The sequence below is a fragment of the Salvelinus sp. IW2-2015 genome, linkage group LG30 (assembly GCF_002910315.2).
Source record: "Salvelinus sp. IW2-2015 linkage group LG30, ASM291031v2, whole genome shotgun sequence".
Classification (NCBI taxonomy): domain Eukaryota; kingdom Metazoa; phylum Chordata; class Actinopteri; order Salmoniformes; family Salmonidae; genus Salvelinus; species Salvelinus sp. IW2-2015.
The window spans coordinates 17413683-17436252 of NC_036869.1; the positions used below are offsets into that span (position 1 = coordinate 17413683).

Here is a 22570-nt window from a genome sequence, read left to right on the forward strand (position 1 = left end):
CAGTGGGGCAAAAAATATTAGTCAGCCACCAATTGTGCAAGTTCTCCCACTTAAAAAGATGAGAGAGGCCTGTAATTTTCATCATGGTACACTTCAACTATGACAGACAAAATGAGAAAAAAAATCCAAAAAATCACATTGTAGGATTTTTTATGAATTTATTTGCAAATTATGGTGGAAAATAAGTATTTGGTCACCTACAAACAAGCAAGATTTCTGGCTCTCACAGACCTGTAACTTCTTCTTTAAGGGCTCCTCTGTCCTCCACTCGTTACCTGTATTAATGGCACCTGTTTGAACTTGTTATCAGTATAAAAGACACCTGTCACAACCTCAAACAGTCACACTCCAAACTCCACTATGGCCAAGACCAAAGAGCTGTCAAAGGACACCAGAAACAAAATTGTAGACCTGCACCAGGCTGGGAAGACTGAATCTGCAATAGGTAAGCAGCTTGGTTTGAAGAAATCAACTGTGGGAGCAATTATTAGGATGGAAGACATACAAGACCACTGATAATCTCCCTCGGTCTGGGGCTCCACGCAAGATCTCACCTGTGGGGTCAAAATGATCACAAGAACGGTGAGCAAAAATCCCAGAACCACACGGGGGGACCTAGTGAATGACCTGCAGAGAGCTGGGACCAAAGTAACAAAGCCTACCATCAGTAACACACTACGCCGTCAGAGACTCAATCCTGCAGTGCCAGACGTGTCCCCCTGCTTAAGCCAGTACATGTCCAGGCCCGTCTGAAGTTTGCTAGAGAGCATTTGGATGATCCAGAAGAAGATTGGGAGAATGTCATATGGTCAGATGAAACCAAAATATAACTTTTTGGTAAAAACTCAACTCGTTGTGTTTGGAGGACAAAGAATGCTGAGTTGCATCAAAGAACACCATACTACTGTGAAGCATGGGGGTGGAAACATCATGCTTTGGGGCTGTTTTTCTGCAAAGGGACCAGGACGACTGATCCGTGTAAAGGAAAGAATGAATGGGGCCATGTATCGTGAGATTTTGAGTGAAAACCTCCTTCCATCACAAGGGCATTGAAGATGAAACGTGGCTGGGTCTTTCAGCATGACAATGATCCCAAACACACCGCCCGGGCAACGAAGGAGTGGCTTCGTAAGAAGCATTTCAAGGTCCTGGAGTGGCCTAGCCAGTCTCCAGATCTCAACCCCATAGAAAATCTTTGGAGGAGTTGAAAGTCCGTGTTGCCCAGCAACAGCCCAAAACATCACTGCTCTAGAGGAGATCTGCATGGAGGAATGGGCCAAAATACCAGCAACAGTGTGTGAAAACCTTGTGAAGACTTACAGAAAACGTTTGACCTCTGTCAATGCCAACAAAGGGTATATAACAAAGTATTGAGATAAACTTTTGTTATTGACCAAATACTTATTTTCCACCATAATTTGCAAATAAATTCATAAAAAATCCTACAATGTGATTTTCTGGATTTTTTTTTCTCATTTTGTCTGTCATAGTTGAAGTGTACCTATGATGAAAATTACAGGCCTCTCTCATCTTTTTAAGTGGGAGAACTTGCACAATTGGTGGCTGACTAATACTTTTTTGCCCACTGTATATTCATGACAAGATATAAAAACAGCAATTTGTTGATCGTTATCGACACTGTTTTGTGCCCTTATATCTGTGCCTTTACACACAAATCAATCGTGTCTTCTCTTTATGCTTCGGGTCCACAGTCAGCACACAGCTTCGGGGCTTTGTGTGAGCAAGCTCACAAACAAATTACAGCTCCGCTGGTATGTTGTTTTGCGCAGAGGGGGGCAGCTCCCGCCTTTGTTTGTTCACTGTTCTGAGCGGGCTAGTCTTCTTTGCAATCAACTTGTCTGCCAGGGAAATTGATGTGAACATGGTCACATTTCTGCCTTRGCCCATGTTAAGGCTCCATGAGTCTCAAAACCACAGTCTCAGACCGTCGCTCACCCGCTAGCCTGGTTTCATCTTTCCTCAGATATGGAAAGCCATTGAGCAAGGACTTGGTTTTGACATCGGTGGCTAACCAGAACTTAACTGAAGTCAAATGCACCATTATCACTTTCTATCGGGTTTCTATCACCCATTGACGACAGAATAGCATATTTTAATTTTACGTTTATTATGTTACTAGTTTTTGCTTAGTAGCCAGAGCAATGCTGCCTGACAAGTGGTCATGTGCTGAATGCATGGACAGCACAGATATTCTTGTAAAAAGTGACATTTGGGAAAAAGAGCTGCACCTCTTGAATTTTGAGTTACTTGAAAAAGGTAAGTCTGATAGAAACTGCAGAATATGCTCTTTCAGATACTATATAAAAATCACAATGTTTTACCTGCGTGTGACAATTTGATAAAGCGATGCTCCGTTCCCTGCATCTGTCAATTACAAGATGCGCACATCTCTTCATGTACAATTTGATTGGCCTAATATTCTCTCTCCTCCTTATTGTCAACTGAATCTTGTCCACAGGCTAACTCTTATTATGTATGAAATTAGTTTTGGTATAGTTTAGGTGTAGTTTCGATGGGCCGGCTGTGTGGCATCGGCTGACTGGCATTGTTTGTTTCCTGCTCATCAACCTAGATAATAGTCAAGGATATGTTTAACATTATTCTGAAGCCTGCAACATGTAGCATGTTTTCCTTTCCCTTCCATTTGATTAGTAATAGAGTTATAGTAAATAAAACAGTCCCATAAGAGCGTATTTTTACAAAGTAAAATGTAAACGAGAATGGGATCAATTTAGGCATAATTTTAATTCGATTGTGAAGTGACTTGCACAATTATCGCCAATTCATCCATTTGTCAATCATTCAGTGAGAAGAGAGAGACGCATTAGCACCTGGCTGGCTACAGCACATTGTCTTGGCGGATTTAGATAGGAATAGTTGTAAAAAACAGGTAAAATAGCTCTAAATACTTTTCTGTTTGTAATTTCAAAATTCTGACAAATGATCAGTGTAAAATACAAACATTCAGGAAGAGTCAGGGAAGGAGCAGGACATAGCTTTTTTGGGAGGCTGAATTTTTTAACTTACAAAATCAATCATCAGTGGCCGTTGGCCTATGGCAGTTCTAGTGTTATCTCCTAGCTCTTGATGATGACTCATAGTCCTCTCATTTTAGGTACACACTCTTAGAAAAGAATCGGTAAATCCAGAGTGGGTTGGTTCCTACGTGTACTGTAAAGTATAGGGTAAGTCCCGGAAGGTAAGCCCGAGCAGGTTGGTAACTGCAGAGGGTAAGTCCTAGGGGGTAAATCCAGAGTGGGGTTGGTTCCCTACTAAACCCATAAAGGGAGGGTGAAAGCCCAGCCGTGGTGGCCGGGAGGCCGCAGAGTGTGTGTGTATGGATAAATTGTTATGCTTGTGTACTATTTATGGTGTAGGGTAGGTTCCATTTTAAGGACAGGTCCCAAGTGGAGGTTTTCATCTGAGAGATCCAGGTAAAAATACAGTGTAGGGTAGGTTCAGTATAGGATAGGTCCCTAGTGGGGGTATTTCCCTGCGAGATCTGTAAGGGGGACGAAAGTCCCAGCTGCAGTGGAAGTGAGGCAGTAGAGTGTATGTGGACAGTGATAAAAGGTTGCCTATAAGTTCTGGAGGAGAGCCACATTCATGGTTAGAAAAGCAAAAATATATTTGAACGTTGTTTTGAACATGATTTGGGTGTATTAGCAATAGCAATAAGGAGAGAGGTTGGTTTATGCCCAATAGGGGCGGAAAATTGTTACATTATGTGGAACTAGGAAGACTACTTTGAATAATTTTGGTAATGTGGGTTGTCAACAACAGTGATATCTGAGGTGTAACACTGGAATAAGACATTAGGTCACACCTATTCTCCAGTAGTAAATTGGCAGAAGCTTCAAGATTGTGATTAATACAAGGTATCAGGTACAGTGACCAAATGATTAGGTACCGATACCGTGACTACTCTCCGGGAAGTGGATATCGCAACCTGAAAAATAGTTGAAATTGGCATGTATTAGTGTGTGGGTGCGGAGATTTAAACATCCTGGACACCATCAGGAGAGGCTTAGAAATAATAATTATTGAAATGGCGACAGGCGGCCCCGATTCTCTCTGTAAAGGGGTCTAGGGGAAGAACAGTTTAATAAAGCCATAGAGGCGCTGGAAGAGGCACACAAGCATTCTACCAATTCGTCTCAAATATGGAAGAAATTGAGAAAACTCTATAAAATTGGTCAGCATTTCCCTGCTGACGGAAATTTTCAATATTAGAGTTCAGAGATGTAATTATGACTTGACACAATGACATAAAAGAAGAATCAAAAGCTCAATACACCAGCGTTTTGATGTCAGCATTCTTTCAACACAAAAGACAAACTGATATACCCAAAATTAGTAGTTGTACTCAGCTGCAAAGACTGCGTACGTGAGTACATTGATAGAATTTGTACGTCTGCGTTGAAGGCAGGTTTGAAACCTATTATCAAAATGGCTATTACAGGGGGTAGTGGATGAAATACAACAGGATGCTTTGAGAGTGGAATGTAACTCCGCTCACTGTGCAGTCGTGCGAGGGGTTAATACAGCCACAGTGAAAGTCACTAATGGTGGTTTAATGGCCAAGGTAGGACAAAGAAACATGGAGGCAAAAGTAGCGAAAAAACATCAAAGRGTAAGGCGACAGATCCCTGTTTTAGATGTGGGGCCGTTGGTCATTGGAAGAATGAGTGTAGAGTGATAATGGAGCCTACTGCACCCGGTGCATTCGGGGGGGATGCAGCAATGCAAGTGTTTGCATCTTTGACAAAAGAACAGCAGCAAACACTGTTAAAGGCAGCGGGGCAGGAAACTTTCAAATAGCGGTGTATGGCCTCAGTTCGATCAATAGTGGTACATAGAGATGACAGTTTCTATGTGAAGGGAGACATAGGAGACCACATATCACGCAACTTTCTAATAGATGCCTTGAATCAAATATCACTGATTCCTTACGATGAGATATATGCTAAATTTGCGACAGGAAAAATWATMACATTTAGCAGGGTAATAGGGGCATCATCTAAGGCGATACAGCTATTACACMTCTTTGAACATAGGTCCAGTAACAATACCCAGATKATTTTACATGGATAGAAGTGGAGCCGATTTTGGGGGTTGGATAATCCTTGCGAGAATCAAAGACAATGGAGTCTAAAAGGTAACAAGTTAGAACCGGAACGGAAAAATACTCCTTGCAAACTCAGAAAACCTTGGGTTCAAATCCAGCGAGATTTTTTTGTTGTCTTATTCTGAAATAGATTTATAGAATAAGACGAAAGGGTGGATGGGTCACGGGAAATTAGATGGGAGTTAATATTGGGAGTAAGTGTCAGTAGAGTTTGAGAGAATCAATTCTGTCAAGCGATAGCATTGGGGTTACCAAACCTAAAATGACCTTTTAAAATGTTTGTTCATGAACATGAAGGGCATTGCAGTGCCATAGTTACGGAAAATCATGGGGAAGAGAAGCCAGTCATTACGGGAGTAAATTGCTACTCGGTGGCGAGATAAATGTCGCTGTGTATAAGGGTAGTACATGCTAAATAAAAGATGAATAACCGTTGGGGTAGATAAAAACAAACAATTAATGACTGGAGGGAGGACAGTGGACATTATGTTTTGTTTGTAATTAAAACCTTTGGGTTTCTGATTAAGATGTAGTATAGTGAATATTAACGAAATGTACACTTTCTCTTCCAGGAGAATGTGGGTAGTCATTTGCTCTCATCTTGGTTCCCGAGACTATTGTCTTGGGAGAGCAATTAGTGAAATTCTGCAATATTATAAGTATAAAGGTATCCGGATTCGGCCGTAGAGGGAGATCCTAGCCAAGTAAGGCCTGGCCACTAGTGTGTTTTTGCTCTACGTTTTTGTTTTTAAATGGTTTAAAAAAGTACAGGGACAGAAAAGGGACAGAAAATACTTAATGGTGTTGAATGACCTTTGTCCTGAATTTCTGGAGATCAACCTCACTAGAAATGATAGACAGTAGGATTTTTAAGTGACCATTACCTTATGGGATACAATTATTTCCTTACGGAATTATCGATAGTTGTAATTCAAATTGGATGTTAATATTCTAATTTGTTTATTTTTGATTTAATAGGCAGGGTTATTATTTTGGTTCTTGTTTCTGTTTTGATACAAATTTCACCAGATTGAGTATGTTGTATTGTCGGGATCTCTCCCTAAGGGTTAGCGCTCTAACTCCCTGACCCGGTAGCTGCGGTGAGGTCGACAGTATGATAAGGGAGTATAAGCCAATTTAGAAAATGGTTTCAACAGTGTGTGTGGTTATGCTCTTTGACATTTGTTTTAGGAATGTTGTATTAAGGAATTAGGTAGGTAATACTTGTCATACGATAAATAGTTATTTGAATTTTCTGAATCAGAAATGCCTTAAACTGTTGTTTCGCTCTGTCTTCTCTCAAGTCATGGTAAAGGTGAACACAGATGGTGTCTTGATGCATGGCACGGATAATTTGACCAATAACAGTGTGAACCTCAACCTAACTAATCGACTGAAGAAATAGTGATCAAGGAGTTCAATACGGCCCTGTCCTGCACCACTACTATGGAGACCTGAGTCTGAGCCATCAACCGGTGTACGAGTCCGGAGAGCGTGCATGTGAAGTGAGTATGGAGAGAGATCATGTTCAAACTCCTATCATGCTGCTGGTGCACTGGTGGGACAACAAAGCAGACAGAATGGACTGTGCCGAATGATGGTGGCGGCTCAGGTGAGAGATTCGTGTGCTTGGGACATTTGGATTATTCCCCAGAGATTGAAACCGGGACATTATCATGGGCCATCAACTGTGACAGGCACGAGTTCCATATGTGCCGTTGGGAAGATAAACTGTAACGCTATCTGAAGAAGAAAATGAAGATATGTCAGAAAATAAGTGCCGGGAAAAAGGGAGGGCGTGGTCAACTGTACCTGTAAAATGATTTAGGGTTGCCCTAAACTGTTTATTTGGGGTATCAGGTTGAGTTTAGAGGTCTATACACTGGGAAATGCATGGTAATCTAGGTTTAAAATGCATTGAGATACAGATCTGTCATTAACTTGTCAATCGCGACAGTTAAACAGGGACGAACGGGGGCCGTCATGAGAAAAGTTAATATCTGTAATATAAGTAGTACATACTGTTTATATGTTTTCCCTGTTTGTAAATGTACATTCTAACAGTGTAAGTTGAGGGTCTCGAATTTGAGTGGTAAGACTCAACGTTGATGGATCCTGTTCAAATGTAACATGATTCAAGTTAAACTGTAATTTGTATCCTGTTTAGTGAATGATTACTGTGAGTATTAATGGAGTTTATCCATTAAACTGTGTAAATACTAATTTAGAAAGGTTGACCTAATCAGATATGAGGAAATTGCCTAGGATCAGAGAGCAGGGTCAGGCCCAGGAGCAGCATGTAATTCCTTCTTATTTTATGCTATCTTCATAATTACCTTGGGGAAATCATTTTTGTATTAAACTGGGACAGTTGGAGAAGAGGTGAAAGAAGGGTTGATATCCATCGACTTACTTCCATTAGGCAGCATTGGTGTCTTAACTTCCTCCTCACTGGCTTCGTCTGAAGACCTTGCCTTCTGGCTGCCTTGACCTGAAATAGTGGCAGAGGGAAACGGTCTTTCTACAGTCTCAAAATAATTAGTAAACAAATAGAATCTAATTCTTTGATTGATATTATGTATGCACACGACTGACTGAATGTCGCTTTAGATACGTCTGTCTATTTTTATTTATTTATTTATTATTATTATGGGTCGAGGGAATATTAGATTACCAGAGTCTGATGAGTTGCTACTTCCATCCTCATATTTGCCTAATAAAAAGAAGAAAACAGAGTCCCTAATTTCACTCTAAATATGCTAACAAAGACAAACATAAACAAGATGTTCCATTCTTCCATATTTTTGTTCATAGTGTTATTGACCAAATACTTATTTTCCACCATAATTTGCAAATAAATTCATAAAAAATCCTACAATATGATTTTCTGGATTTTCTTTTCTAATTTTGTCTGTCATAGTTGAAGGTAGTTGAAAATTACAGGCCTCTCTCGCCTTTTAAGTGTGGAGAACTTGCACAATTGGTGGCTGACTAAATACTTTTTTGCCCCACTGTATATTGATGAGGGAAAAAACGATTTAATCAATTTAAAATAAGGCTGTAACGTAACAAAATGTGGAAAAAGTCAAGGGGTCTGAATACTTTCCGAATACGCTGTATAAGATAAAATAGTTTCCAGATCATAATTTAATTCACTTCCTGAATTGAAAAGTACACTAGTAAAATATGTTACATTACTTTTCCCCCTTTTCACATTTAACTTCAGTGTTATAATAATCAACTCAGTACAGATAATTTATTGGTTAGAATTCAGTTGTCATGTTGTTCCCCACTAGGTTGTTGACAGTGTGTAAGGGCTTTTAACACTAGAACTGCCTGGCCTTCAGCATATAAGTACCAGATAGAGAACGTTGCCAGGCGTCCCGTTAGCATATGCAAGATGCATTTCAACCTGCAAGTGCGCAAACATGCTTGATAATTAAATGCTTGATAAATAAATGCTTGATAAATTAAATGCTTGATAATTAAATGCTTTATAATTAAATGCTTGATAATTAAATGCTGATAAATAAATGCTTGATAATTAAATCTTGTAATTAAATGCTTGATAATTAAATGCTTGATAAATAAATGCTTGATAATTAAAGCTGATAATTAATTGATAAATAAATGCTTGATAATTAAATGCTTTGATAATTAAATGCTTGATAATAAATGCTTGATAAATAAATGCTTGATAATAAATGCTTGATAATTAAATGCTTGATAATATATTAATGCTTTGATAATTAAATGCTTGATAATTAAATGCTTGATAAATAAATGCTTGATAATTAAATGCTTGATAATTAAATGCTTGATAAATAGTGCATTAACTATTGTAAAGGATTAATTGCATGAAGAAGTATTCATGGAAATATATATTAAAAAGAACAATAGTTTTGTTTGGGTAGTCAAGGATTATATGTAAATTCATAAAGTCATAGAATAAAACGTAGGCCTATCGTCTATTTTGTTTCCCTTACAATAAAAAAACACTACAGTGTAATCAATTTGATCACCTTTATTTGTAGATGTGATTAGTAATAAAGGCCAGTTACAGCTTCTTTTGACAAAGTAGAAACTAAAATATGATAATAATAATAGAACCAGCCAGGTGTGTGCAGGTGAATTATTTGCTGTATTTCTAAACAAAGGATGCAAACACTCGTATTACATCGTGAGTGTTGCTTTACCACTCTCCATCACAGATGTGGACTACAGCTCCGCTGGTATGTTGTTTTGCGCAGAGGGGGGCAGCTCCCGCCTTTGTTTGTTCACTGTTCTGAGCGGGCTAGTCTTCTTTGCAATCAACTTGTCTGCCAGGGAAATTGATGTGAACATGGTCACATTTCTGCCTTCGCCCATGTTAAAGGCTCCATGAGTCTCAAACCACAGTCTCAGACCGTCGCTCACCGCTAGCCTGGTTTCATCTTCCTCAGATATGGAAGCCATTGAGCAAGGACTTGGTTTTGACATCGGTGGCTAACCAGAACTTAAAACCTCTACCACTTCTCTCTCCCGGATCCGGGATCCTCCCTCATCAAAAAACTGACTATCATAGCCTAGCCTAACGGGACAGGGATATCATATAATATAATTTTCATGAAATCACAAGTCCAATACAGCAAATGAAAGATAAACATCTTGTGAATCAAGCCATCATTTCCGATTTTTAAAATGTTTTACAGCGAAAACAAATATGTATTTCTATTAGCTAACCACAATAGCCAAAGACTCAACCGCATATTTTCACCATGTTTCTACCGCATAGGTAGCTATCACAAAACCGACCAAATAGAGATATAATTAGTCCACTAACCAAGAACAACTTCATCAGATGACAAGTCTTATAACAATACATTCATGTTTTGTTTGAAAAATTTGCATATTTGAGGTATAAATCATAGTTTTACATTGCAGCTACCATCACAAATAGCACCGAAGCAGCCAGAATAATTACAGAGAGCAACGTGAAATACATAAATACTCATCATAAAACATTTATGAAAAATACATGGTGTACAGCAAATGAAAGATAAACATCTTGTGAATCCAGCTAATATTTCCGATTTTTTAAGTGTTTTACAGCGAAAACACAATATAGAATTATATTAGCTTACCACAATAGCCAAACACACAAATGCATTTATTCACCGCTAAAGGTAGCTATCGCAAAAACCAGCAAAAGATATAAAATTAATCACTAACCTTGGACAACTTCATCTGATGACAGTCTTATAACATCAGGTTATACAATACACTTATGTTTTGTTCGAAAATGTGCATATTTAGAGCTGCAAACCGTGGTTATACATTGTGAATATGTAGCATCGATTCACCAGAATGTCCGGAGCTATTTTGGACACTCACCTAATCTGACCAAAGAACTCATCATAAACTTTACATAAAAATACTTGTTGTATGGCAAATGAAAGATACACTGGTTCTTAATGCAACCGCCGTGTTAGATTTTTTAAAATAACTTTACCATAACAAACGACTTGCGAGACAGCGCTCGCCAAAACGGCAGAGAATAGGAATCAACATTTTCCACAGAAATACGAAATAACATCATAAATTGTTCTTACTTTTGCTGAGCTTCCATCAGAATCTTGTACAAGGAGTCCTTGGTCCAGAATAAATCGTTGTGTGGTTTTAGAATGTCCATTTCTTCTATCTAATTCGCGCCACAATGCTAGCCAATGTTCCCATTTTCTCTCGACGCAAAGAACGGAAAACTCCAAAAGTCCCAATAAACGTTGAATAATCTGATAAAACTCGGTTGAAAAAAACCTACTCTACGATGTTATTATCACATGTATCAAATAAAATCAGAGCCGGAGATATTCGCCATGTATACCGAACGCTTTTCAGAAGACAATATCGAGGTGCTTCGCGCGCCTTGGTAGACAAAGGAAATTCCTGTCCTGCCACTCCAAAAGCTCTTGTTCGACCTCAGATCAAGCTAGACACCCCATTCCACCTTCCACTGCCTGTTGACATCTAGTGGAAGGCGTATGAAGTGCATGCATATCGATAAATATAAGGCAATTTAATAGGCAGGCCCTGAAACAGAGCCTCGTTTTCAGATTTTTCACTTCCTACTAAGAAGTTTGCTGAGAAATTAGTTCTGTTTTACTCACAGACATAATTCAAACAGTTTTAGAAACTTCTGAGTGTTTTCTATCCAATAGTAATAATAATGTGCATATTGTATGATCTAGAAAAGAGTACGAGGCTGTTTCATTTGGGCACGATTTTTCCCAAAGTGAAAACAGCGCCTCCTATCGACAAGAAGTTTTAACTGAAGTCAAATGCACCATTATCACTTTCTATCGGGTTTCTATCACCCATTGACGACAGAATAGCATATTTTAATTTTACGTTTATTATGTTACTAGMTTTTGCTTAGTAGCCAGAGCAATGCTGCCTGACAAGTGGTCATGTGCTGAATGCATGGACAACACAGARATTCTTGTAAAAAGTGACATTTGGAAAAAGAGCTGCACCTCTTGAATTTTGAGTTACTTGAAAAAGGTAAGTCTGATAGAAACTGCAGAATATGCTCTTTCAGATACTATATAAAAATCACAATGTTTTACCTGCAAGTGACTCTGAAGGACAATTTGATAAAGCGATGCTCCGTTCCCTGCATCTGTCAATTACAAGATGCGCCCATCTCTTCATGTACAATTTGATTGGCCTAATATTCTCTCTCCTCAAGTTATTGTCAACTGAATCTTGTCCACAGGCTAACTCTTATTATGTATGAAATTAGTTTTGGTATAGTTTAGGTGAAGTTTCGATGGGCCGGCTGTGTGGCATTGGCTGACTGGCATTGTTTGTTTCCTGCTCATCAACCTGGATAATAGTCAAGGATATGTTTAACATTATTCTAAAGGCTGCAACATGTAGCATGTTTTACTTTCCCTTCCATTTGATTAGTAATAGAGTTATAGTAAATAAAACAGTCCCATAAGAGCGTATTTTTACAAAGTAAAATGTAAACGAGAATGGGATCAATTTAGGCCTAATTTGAATTTGATTGTGAAGTGACTTGTACAACTATCGCCTATTTATCCATTTGTCAATCATTCAGTGAGAAGAGAGAGACGCATTAGCACCTGGCTGGCTACAGCACATTTCTTGGCAGACATTAAAGGACAAATAGTTGATAAAAAGGCTCTTAAATACTTTCTGTTTATAATTTCAAAAATTCTGACAAAATGAGCAGTGGTAAAATAGAAACCATTTAGGAAAGAGTCAGGAAGGAAGCGAGGACATAGCTTTTTGGGGAGCTGAATCTTTTACTTACCAAAATCAAACGTCATGGGCCGTTGGCCATATGGCAGTTCTAGTGTGAAATTCTTAGTTCTTGATTATGACTGATTTAGGTGACAAAACTCTAGAATCTAAAAGCGGTTCTTTTGCTGTCCGCCATAGAAGCCTTTGAAGAACCCTTGTTGGTTCCACAGAGGGTTCTACATGGAACTGATGGGTTTGGACATATAAACTTCAAACATCCTTAATCATGTCACAGAGGAGAGAGAGGGAAGCAGGATGTGTAAATAACTGTCAGAACATGTTATTGTTAGACATCGGCGATTTTACTTTGGGAAGGAGGGGGGCCACAGACTGGTACAAGTCAACAGGACAGCCTATGAGTGGAGAATTAAGGAATGCGGAACCAAGGCAGCTCCAATGAAGGAGAAGAAACTCATCACTGAAGTTCTGCCTAGCAATAGAGATGTACTGCTGACCATATGTGTGAGGAGGATACTCCACGGAGGAAGGTTAAATACCAGTGCTTGTGTAAATATTGTTTTTGTATCTGTGATGACCCAGTGGGTGAAATACCACTTGGTTGGAGCTTTACTAATCGTCTGTGAGTTTTACTTGGTTCAATTAGAACCTAACATAACTCAAAGGGTCTTATCTGAACCAAAAAGGGTTTACCTGGAACCAAAAATGGGTTCTCCTATGCGGACAGTCGAAGAAACCCATTTTTTCTAAGAGTGTACCACATGACCTTGTGATAAAGGTGAAAAAGCAAACATGCCAGGGTTTATTTGTATTGCTTCCTGTAACCCCGCCTTTGGAAAACACCTTGAAAGATGTATTGCCCTTAAAATGCGCAGGAATTCATGTTAGAAGTCAATCATTCTTATTTGTAATTATAATCTTCAAGAAGAAGAATAAAGAAATGAACCTTTCTGCTCTTATAGCAACTATTATAACAGTAAAACATAATATGTCCTCTACAAGTTTTGAAAATAATGTCTTACTTTGGTGTGGTGGTCAAGTTCGAATGTCTCGCTCCATTCCCATAGCCTGAAAGTAACAGAGTCATGTGAACAGAATAACTTTGCAAGTACATGGTTAAGTCTGATTCATTGATTTTTGCTATATTTACTGATCGTTATACATGGACAGACTTCCTAGGGGAAAAACGCCATGATATTGTATCCTAACTAGTACGCATTAGAGGCCTGGACCTCCCTAAGTGAGGTGGAGTATAAGCTTTCTTCGTCCTCATAGGCAGAACTCTTTGAAGAAACCTTCCTTGGTTCGAAAGGTAGAACCTCCCACAGAGAAGATCTACACGAATGAAAGAGGTATCAACGTGGTCATTACATGCCTCGATAGACAAAGATTCTCTCTATCAGGGTTTAACCCACGGAAGTCAAGGGTTCTCCTATGGGGACGTCGAAGAACCATTTTCGTAAGGAAGTCTGTACCGACATGAGTGATGATAAAGGTGAAAAAAAGCAACATGGCCAGTGCCCTGATATGTATTGTTCCTTAACACACGCTTTGGTAAAAACACCTTGAAGACGTATTTGCTTAATGCCAGGAATTCATGTTAGTATAAGTCATCATTCGGTTATTTTAGTAAAATTATATCTTCTCAGAAAACATAATGAAATGGGAGCTTTTATCATGCTTTTCTAAGCAAACTATTAATATAATCAGTTAAAATCATAAATATGTCTCTAACAAGTTTTGAAATAATGTCTTAACTTTGCCCTGTAAGTGACACGTGACCAAAGTATACGGACATTATTGGTCGCTCCATCCCAGCGTTGCTCACTGAGAAAAAGTTACAGCAGTATCATGCGAAGCAGAGCAAAACTTTGCAAGTACAATAGGTGTGAAAGTCTGATTTCTATTTGCATGTATTGGTGCTATATACAGCTGTCGTCGTAGATTATTCTGCTCAGAACAAATGTAGGACCAATATTGAGCCAAACTCCCCTAATCAAGTATGGAAACATATGATTGATGTGTTAAAAACATGGATTGGATGGCTGTCATTCCACTGCTTAATCCTCACAAAGAACGTTTATTCTAAAATGTCAATGTGCAAGGGATGACCATCCAATGAGGGTTGATATCCCATCATTAAAACCAACATCCAACCAGATCATTGGTTTGCTACGTGCATACAGGAGCTATACAATGCTCAAGACTTCTTCTAAGGCGCTAAAAGAGCGTCACTTTATAAGTACGAATCAACAAGCTAGCGCATTAGGAAGTGTCTGATCACACGAGGGAGGTGGTGGAGCTTCTTGTTGTCTCCCCCGATAGTCAGAACCCCTTGAAGAAAAACCCTCCTTAGACACAGAGGGATAGAACCCTTTTTGGATTCCAAACCAGAACAAGCATGAAAAACTGAACAAATACGCAGCATTAGAGAGCAGCGGATACTGCGGGGGACAGCAAAAACGGTGTCAATCTATTGCCCATGGTAGTCCTGACGTATAGGGGGTCTAGGCTCAGGTGGTAAAACTCAATGCAGCGTTCCATGCTATACAAAACCTTTCCACAGAGTTATGAGCAGCGAACTCAAACACGGGTTCTACTTGAACCGAGAAGAAGGCGTATTCTAACCTAAGAGACCAACAAAGGTGTTCTCTTATGGACAGTTTGAAAGGAATCCCACATTTCTTATCTGGAGAAGTGCTACCACATGATATTGTGATGAAGGTGATAAAGTAACCTTTGCTAATTAAATGCAAAAAACATGTCCAGGTCATTATTGTTAGGTTCCTATAACCCGCCTTTGGAAAACCACCTTGAAGACGTATTTGCTTAAATGCCAGGGAATTCATGTTTAGAAGTCAATCATTCTTAAAATTTGTAATTTATAACTTCTGCAGAAAATAAAGAAAATTGGAAGCTTCTGCTAGATTTAGCAACTATTAATTAAGCAGTAAAAACAAATATGTCCTCTACAAGTTGTGAAATAAGTTTACTTTACTTGGTGTGAGTAGTCAAGTTCCGAATGACTCGCCTCCATTCCACCTTATAGCCTATGAAAGATAGAACAGATTTCATTGTCGAAACAAAGAATAACCTCTTGAGCCACAAGGTACGATGGTTAGAGAGCGTCTGCGTATGTTCATTGATGTGTGCTATATACTGATCGGGTTACTACATGCAGCGACTATCTAGGAGTGGTATAAAAACGGACAATTTAAGTATTGTAGTCAACAGCTTACCATTAGAAGAGCCTGAGGGAATCGCAGTAGGTGAGTATAGCTATCTGACGCCTATAGGAAATCCTCTATATGCGATAGAACCAACCTTCTTTGGTTCAAGGTAAAGAAGACCGCTTTCGACAGAGTAGTTCTACACAGACTCAAAACACGAGAGTTCATACCTGCGGAAACCAGCAAATGGACGTCTCTCTCTAAAGTGGCAGGTTCTACACGGAATTGTCCAAAGGGGTTCGCTACCTGGAACCGAAAAAGGTTCTCCCCCTGACTCGGGACAGCGGAGTGGCAAGAAAACCCCAGATTTTTCTATAAGCAGTTGTACCCACTATGAGTGCTGAATAAAGCGCTGAAACAACGCAAACAATGCCAAAGGTACATGATTGATATATGTTCCTTAACCCGACCTTCTGGATAACAGCCTGAAAGACGTATTTGCTCTAAATTGGCCAAGGGCAATTGTCAAGTTAGAAGTCAATCATATCTCTATTTGTAAATTATAATCTTCTCAGAAATAAAGAAATGAAGCTTTATCTGGCTTTTAGCAACGATTATAACAGTAAAAAACATAAATATGTCCTACTACAAAGTTTTGAAATAATGTCTTACTTGGTGTGGTGGGTCAAGTTGTCGAATTGGTCGCTCCATTCCATAGCCTAAATAACAAGAGTCATGTGAACAGAATAACTTTGGCAAGACATACATGGTTAAGTCTGATTCATTGATGTTGTGAGCGGTCAGAGACCACTGTGCCCCCCGATCCGAGCAAGAAACCCCGACAGGGCCACAATTAGGAAGGGATATAACCCCAACCCACTTTGCCAAACACAGGCCCCCCGCAACCACTAGAGGGAAATCCTTCAACCATCCAACTCTGACAATCCTGAGACAAGCGCCGGGAGTATAGCCCGACACAAAGGGGTTCTCACCACCCACCAGCCCACAAACAACCGAAGGGGTGGGAGGCCGCAACCCCAGCGGACAGCAAAGCATCACGTCAGTAATCAACACTCAAAGTAGACGCCAACCCCTCCTTAGGACGGCAGTGAAAGAGCAACCAGACAACCAGTACTCAGCCACCTGTACAGTGGTTCTTAGGAGCAGAGGCAACAAACTCGGAGCACAAATCCCAGTGGCACGAGACAGGCGGAACCGGACCTAGGCAGCAGACAGCAAGGGCGGTTCGTTGCTCCAGACCTTTCCCGTTCACCTTCACCCCACTCCTGCGCAGCAGCTAGGCTACACCGTCAACTCATCATGACCTACGAGAGATTAAGTCTTGCCAGTACAAAAAGACTTAAAGGTTGAGACCGAGTCTGCGTCCTCTCACGAGGGTAGGCAAGCACTGTTCCCAAAAAATGGAGGATCTATAAGGGAGGAAAAGCCCTGCCTTCCCGCTTAGTTGCTTAAAGAAAACTTCTAGGACGATCATATTACGGAGGCTGCGTCATTTACCGTAGCGTACGTCTAATTGGTATGACGGCAGGACCAACTCGGAAAGATAAGGTAAGGCAAGCAAGCTCACATGTAACGCCTTTATATCATCACAACATTCCATGTGGTACCACCGTGGAGAAAAAGGATCTTCCAGAGGAAGTGGGGCTATAGCACGGATTATAGAACAACCGCACCGTGACATTGCAGTATTAAACGAGAGGCAACATATTGAATCTAACAATTGACCAAAATCTAGCTACGAGCCGACTTGCACCGCAATTAAACAGGAGCCAACGTAGTAGGGAAGCTAGACACTGGGTTGCGAGAGAATAGGTACTCACACCCACATCTCCGGATGAAACTTTCACAAAAATGCAACTCTCTTTGCGTAGTTTCTAGCTTCAGAATGGTCAGGATTTGTATGTAATCTAGTCAAGATTCCGCTGTTATTAGTCACTCAAATTTCTAGACACCCCTGTTAGAATATTTTACGTGACTATTGGCCTTATAGCCTTATGGTATCCACAGCAAAATACCACCTGGAGATTCAGCCGGTGGTGGAGATGTGTTTAATGGAAAATGAGGGTGATCAACGTTCAGCATATGATGGCATGTCATTTTGCGTGATGTGATATATTAAGCTAGATTCTGTGTTAGAGGGATTCTATAAAATAGCCTATAATGACAGGCCCATCATAAATCGCATTGAGTTTTAACACAATCATCAATGATTACCCATCAACTGATGATAAGTTTATTGGCCTTCACTATTGTACTTCAATTTGGTGTGTCATCTAGGACTTTAATTGTACTCCGACTCAAGATATTTGAGCGCCACAACCATACAATTTCTTGAGGACCAAGAAAGATTTCATGATTCAGACTCTATTGCTATAATGTAACGCTAGGTGGACAACATAAATAAACGTTTGCCCTAGTACTTAGATTATATATCTTAGTTCTGTTTTGACTAATCGTATCTGGTACCTACATTGTTACTCCTACAATGAAGGAGCCCCTATTTAGAAGAGATTCAACGGGTCAAGAGTAACGCCGACGGTAGCGTCCTTCAACAGTTTATATTGGTGAGTGCACGGCAGCTTTACAACATCTCAACAAGCATCGAGAATTTCAGAATTAATTAACCAGAAAGATACTACTATTGTTTCTGCCCCGACCTCCAGGATGAGAGCCTACAGAACAGCGAGAGGACCAGTACATCTGGTGCAGTTAAACTGTGGACACGCAGCAGTTATACATAAAGTAGACGCTTTTCAGCCAATCCGACTTCTGAATGTCTTGAAACAACGAGGCTTTCTAGCTGAGTTAAGGCAATTTATGAACGGGCTTCACCATGGTTCATAATTGGAATAGTGGTACAGCTGTGAACTCACTGTGTCATACCCGCATAGCATGTGAAAGGTGTAGAAAATCATATAGTTTCGAATAACATCACCCCAAGCAGGTAAATAAATCTATACAAATCGTGAACAAACATACCGTCTGTTACAATTCAGTCTAATAACGGCAAACTCTTAGAACACCGACAGATGCTACATCTTTGAATCTTAGCTCAGAGGGCACAGACCATCTCACTCAGAAGGACAAACTTGATATCTTTACCGACAAGGGTAAAGATACTAAACCAGCCACAACACTTGTCCGTGGAGGGAACCATTATGGCGGTTTCAGTCTCTCCAAAAGAATGTAAGGTCGTGATCGGATCTGGTCTGTCAGTAATGGCTATGCAAATACTAAACTGGTCTATGTTAGTAATACCCAAAGATGGAAATTATTGACAAAGCTGACGTCACTCAGGACAATGCCAAAGCGACCTCGGTCTGACACGCCCATTAAAAGCGTCATTTACTCACCACCTCACAAAATAACTAAAGCAGCAAGCCGAGGTTGACCTCAGTGGCATTGAAATTGAGTTCTTAAAATCTAAAGTAGACGATTATCCACGATCGACAACACCATGCCATTTTATCTTTCAATTAAAGTACAATACTTTACCCATCAATCGATGTCTTGGTCTTAAAACACACCACCAAAGGCAGGAACTTGAGAACCGAGATAGGACTATCCGTATTGTGGTAACGTATACTAGTAGATCCCATTATTTGTTTCAGAAGTAAAGGCAGTGTAAGTATTAAGCTGCGGAGCAAAGACAGCCATGTTTCCACTTCCATCAAATCAGTTATTGAATGATAAAGACGAATCAGGGAAAAAGAAATCTCTCTGGAATATGGGCCCAATGTGGCCGCATAGTCTAATTTGTGTTCTGTATCATCTTTCGGGGCCGGGTCTGGTGGCAAATGACGATACACACTAAGTGTTCCCTCTCGTCTTATTTTTCAGAGAGGCTTTTGAATCTGCCACTTGGGAGCAGGTCGCTGTGTCCACTTTAGTTGGTATTGTTTAAGGTCAGGAAGTTAACACACAAACTAGCGCCCGCGGTCGCAGACTCCCATCCCACAAGCCTTACCTGCCAAAGGACTTATTGAGAGCTGTTTTTATATCGTTATTCTCCCACAAACACCGGCAGGTGACGATTGGAGGGCGCGCACAGTGCCCCACTACCGGACCCGGTAGGGGAAGCAGCTTCCTGCAGCAGTTCTGAGATGACGTAGGAAGTCTATCATAGGTAGGTCTCCACGTAATGGAGCTTGAGGTTTATAGGAGTGGCTGCGCCAGTCATTTTAGATTATTCTTCAATCATTCAGTCTGTCAAGAGATATAGTACATTAACACCTTAAGTGGTCTCTTCCGATCCCCAGGGCGTTAGGGTTTGGGTTTGTTAGGCCGATATTCCTCGGCAGCAGCTTGCAGATATATCACAGCGAATCAGCTAAGTGCCCTTGGTATGGAAGAATCCTGTTCTTAAACGCACATGGATTTTTCGAACACAGAGGAGTCTTCGCGTGTTTAAATTGCACCAGTACAATTTCAGTGAAATGGTTCCTAATCTTTTCCCTCAATAAATGACAAAGATTCAATTAATGAAAGTATTTCAACCTGCGAACGTAGCGCGATCAAAAGGCCCACTTTCGACCTCTTTCTCTTGACTCGGAATGCCTTCGGCTTTTTAGTTAGTTTTTCGCACAGACAGTATCAAAAAGAAATTTTGGTGAGGCATTGTTCTTATTTTCCTGTCGGTATTAAAGGTGTGAGATTAAGTATTGGGACAAAGAGGGTGAGACCTTGACAACCCTGAATGCAGAGCCAGCCAAAGTGACGGTCTTCGGACGCCACTCGAGGCCTAGGAGCACGAGGAGAGCAAGTTGAGGACTCGAGGGGGGGTATACTGTCTTTGCCAAGCGCTAGTCGGGAGAAGATTACCAGTTTGGTGATGGCGCCATTTCCGGTCCCAAGTTTTCTGGAAAAGCTTGGCGTTGCAAAAAGCTTCGGGGTACTTTTCTGTTATACCAGGGGAGGAGGGCTAGTTTCTTATGGACAAATTGGTTTTATCGTTTTTGGCTGGCACAGGTGAGAAGGACTTTCAGTGTTCGCGGCAACCATTGCAATCTCTCCAAGATGGAGCTAATTTGCGCAAGGTTAAATTGAGCGGAAAGGAGATTCAAGTTTCTAGGGATCTCAGAGAGTGTCATGTTGTTCGTGCGTCTTCTTCAAATCCTTGAGCAAGTCTTTTGCTCCTCCATTTGCTGCCTGCTCGATCCCTTTCTTCTGCTGGGTGTACAGGACAACTGGTGAACGTCCAAGCGACACGTGTTTCCTTCTTGGGTGCATTTAAAAACTGCGAATTTCCAGGTGTCTCCCTTCTTTCTTTCCAAGAGAAATCTTTCCTTAACAATGTGTGTTATTAGGTCATGAACTGACGCAACCTTCCTCTCTACCCCAACTCAGCCGAGAACACGGCACCTTTTGACCCCACCAATGCCCCTTTATGTGATCCCACTCTCACCTTCCCACACCGCGAGTAGCCCTAAGGCCACGCGCTCCGCGCCCACACATGTGCTGGAACCAATCAAAGTTTGCCCGGTTTATTACGAGGCGGCGACCATCTAAATTTCTGGGCAGGTTGGATATTAGGGTGGGAGGAGTATTTTGAGGTGGTAGTTCCTGGCTGTTTACTGGCCATACTAATGCCCTCTAGCAGAGAAGTGTGAGTCGACAACTAATCCCATAAGGCCTCCCTCATTCATAATAATGCAGGGAATGGAGCTTCTAATGTAACTTGTTAAAATGAGCTCCTGTCTGCCGTTGGGTCTAGCGGGTCCCTAGGATGTCTAGTGCCCTTATGGCTCTTAATGGCCCGCCTCTCAAGCTTTGTCATCATGAAGTGTGGACAAGGCTAAAGTCAACGCTTCACTTGAAATAAATTTAGCTACTCTCTCTCCTGATCGTGGTACCTTGTCCAGTAACTCCAATCTCTATTCTCTCTCTCTCGTACGTGACCAATTATCTACGTCTCGTCCACTCTCTACTCATCTCCTCATACTCTTACTCCTCTCTCCTCTCTCTCTCTCTGCAGTCCTCTCTCTTCGTTCCTGCTCTCTCATCTCTCTAATTCTTCTCTCTCTCTCTCTGGCCTCTCGAATACCATACTCTTTGGACTCGTCTCTCGTCATTCTCTTCAAAATAACACATTTCTCTATGCTGCCGATATGCCTACCCTCCCTGCGTCTACGTTTTCTCTTGCTCCTATTTTTCGTACTTTTACTTCCCCATACGTTCTCTTCTCTCCTCCTCCTCTACGTCGGTAACATCGACCTCGTACTGTGTCGATCTAGGAACTATGGACGTTGTCTACATCTAATCTGCGAGTTCTCCTCTTCCTGTCTCGTGTTCTATCGGTCTACCACTACTCTATCTTTGCGAGTCCCTCTATCAATCGTCTCTTCTCTTACTCTGTCTCTTCTTTCTCTACGCTCCCTCATTTGTATCATTTGACCCGCTGCTTTTGCTCGGCTGCCTCTTTTAATCTGGCTTGACTTTACGTCTCTGGGTGTTCGCCTAGTCTCAGTCCGTCTTCTTGGTGGGCGGGACCCATCTCCGTTTCCTCTTCTGTGGCTCTCCACTCTCTCTTCCTCGTCTTCTGCTCTCTCTCTCATCTGTGGTCGGTGCATGCTTCTGGAGCTACGGCTCGAATCTCTCTCCCCCAGAGTTCTCTCCCAGTGGGGCTCTGCGCTCATCGTACATTCACTCATCTCTGTCGTCTTTTCGTCTGTGCATAACAATAACAACCCTGATTCTCGTCGGGAGGGTTGCGATGGGATCAAGCTTGTCTTTCTCTTTCTTGCGCGTTTCTGTCCCCGGTAACTCTTGCATGCTTACTCATCCTCTCTGCGACGTAGAACACTCCTCTTCTTGTGCGTTTCATCGTATATTCACACTTCACGTCATAACCTCTAATAGTGTTTCTCATAGCTCACGGCGCAATCAGGTCCTGAGAAGCGGTCTATTCTGACACGGTTACGCTTACTCTCTGCGGTCTCTCTACAAACAGACGCTCAGATCTCTC

The 22570-nt window shown here is 41.0% G+C and overlaps 1 protein-coding gene across 13 annotated transcripts in view; it reads right to left on the minus strand.

Annotated features, from left to right (window-relative positions):
- The window catches only part of LOC111955130 (major histocompatibility complex class I-related gene protein), an 84066-nt gene that overhangs the window by 12376 nt on the left and 49120 nt on the right, over window positions 1-22570 (minus strand). For 3 of the 13 annotated variants that reach the window (XM_070436045.1, XM_070436034.1, XM_070436043.1), the window contains 3 exons: window positions 13439-13483; window positions 7824-7862; window positions 7563-7640 (listed from right to left, as the gene is read on the minus strand). The exons of 6 other annotated variants lie outside the window; for them this stretch is intronic. In XM_070436045.1, coding sequence (XP_070292146.1) covers window positions 7563-7640; window positions 7824-7862; window positions 13439-13483 — 162 coding nt within the window. The remainder of the gene's footprint in view (window positions 1-7562; window positions 7641-7823; window positions 7863-13438; window positions 13484-22570) is intronic. 4 more of the 13 variants (XM_070436040.1, XM_070436036.1, XM_070436037.1 and 1 more) reach the window with 3 other exon arrangements.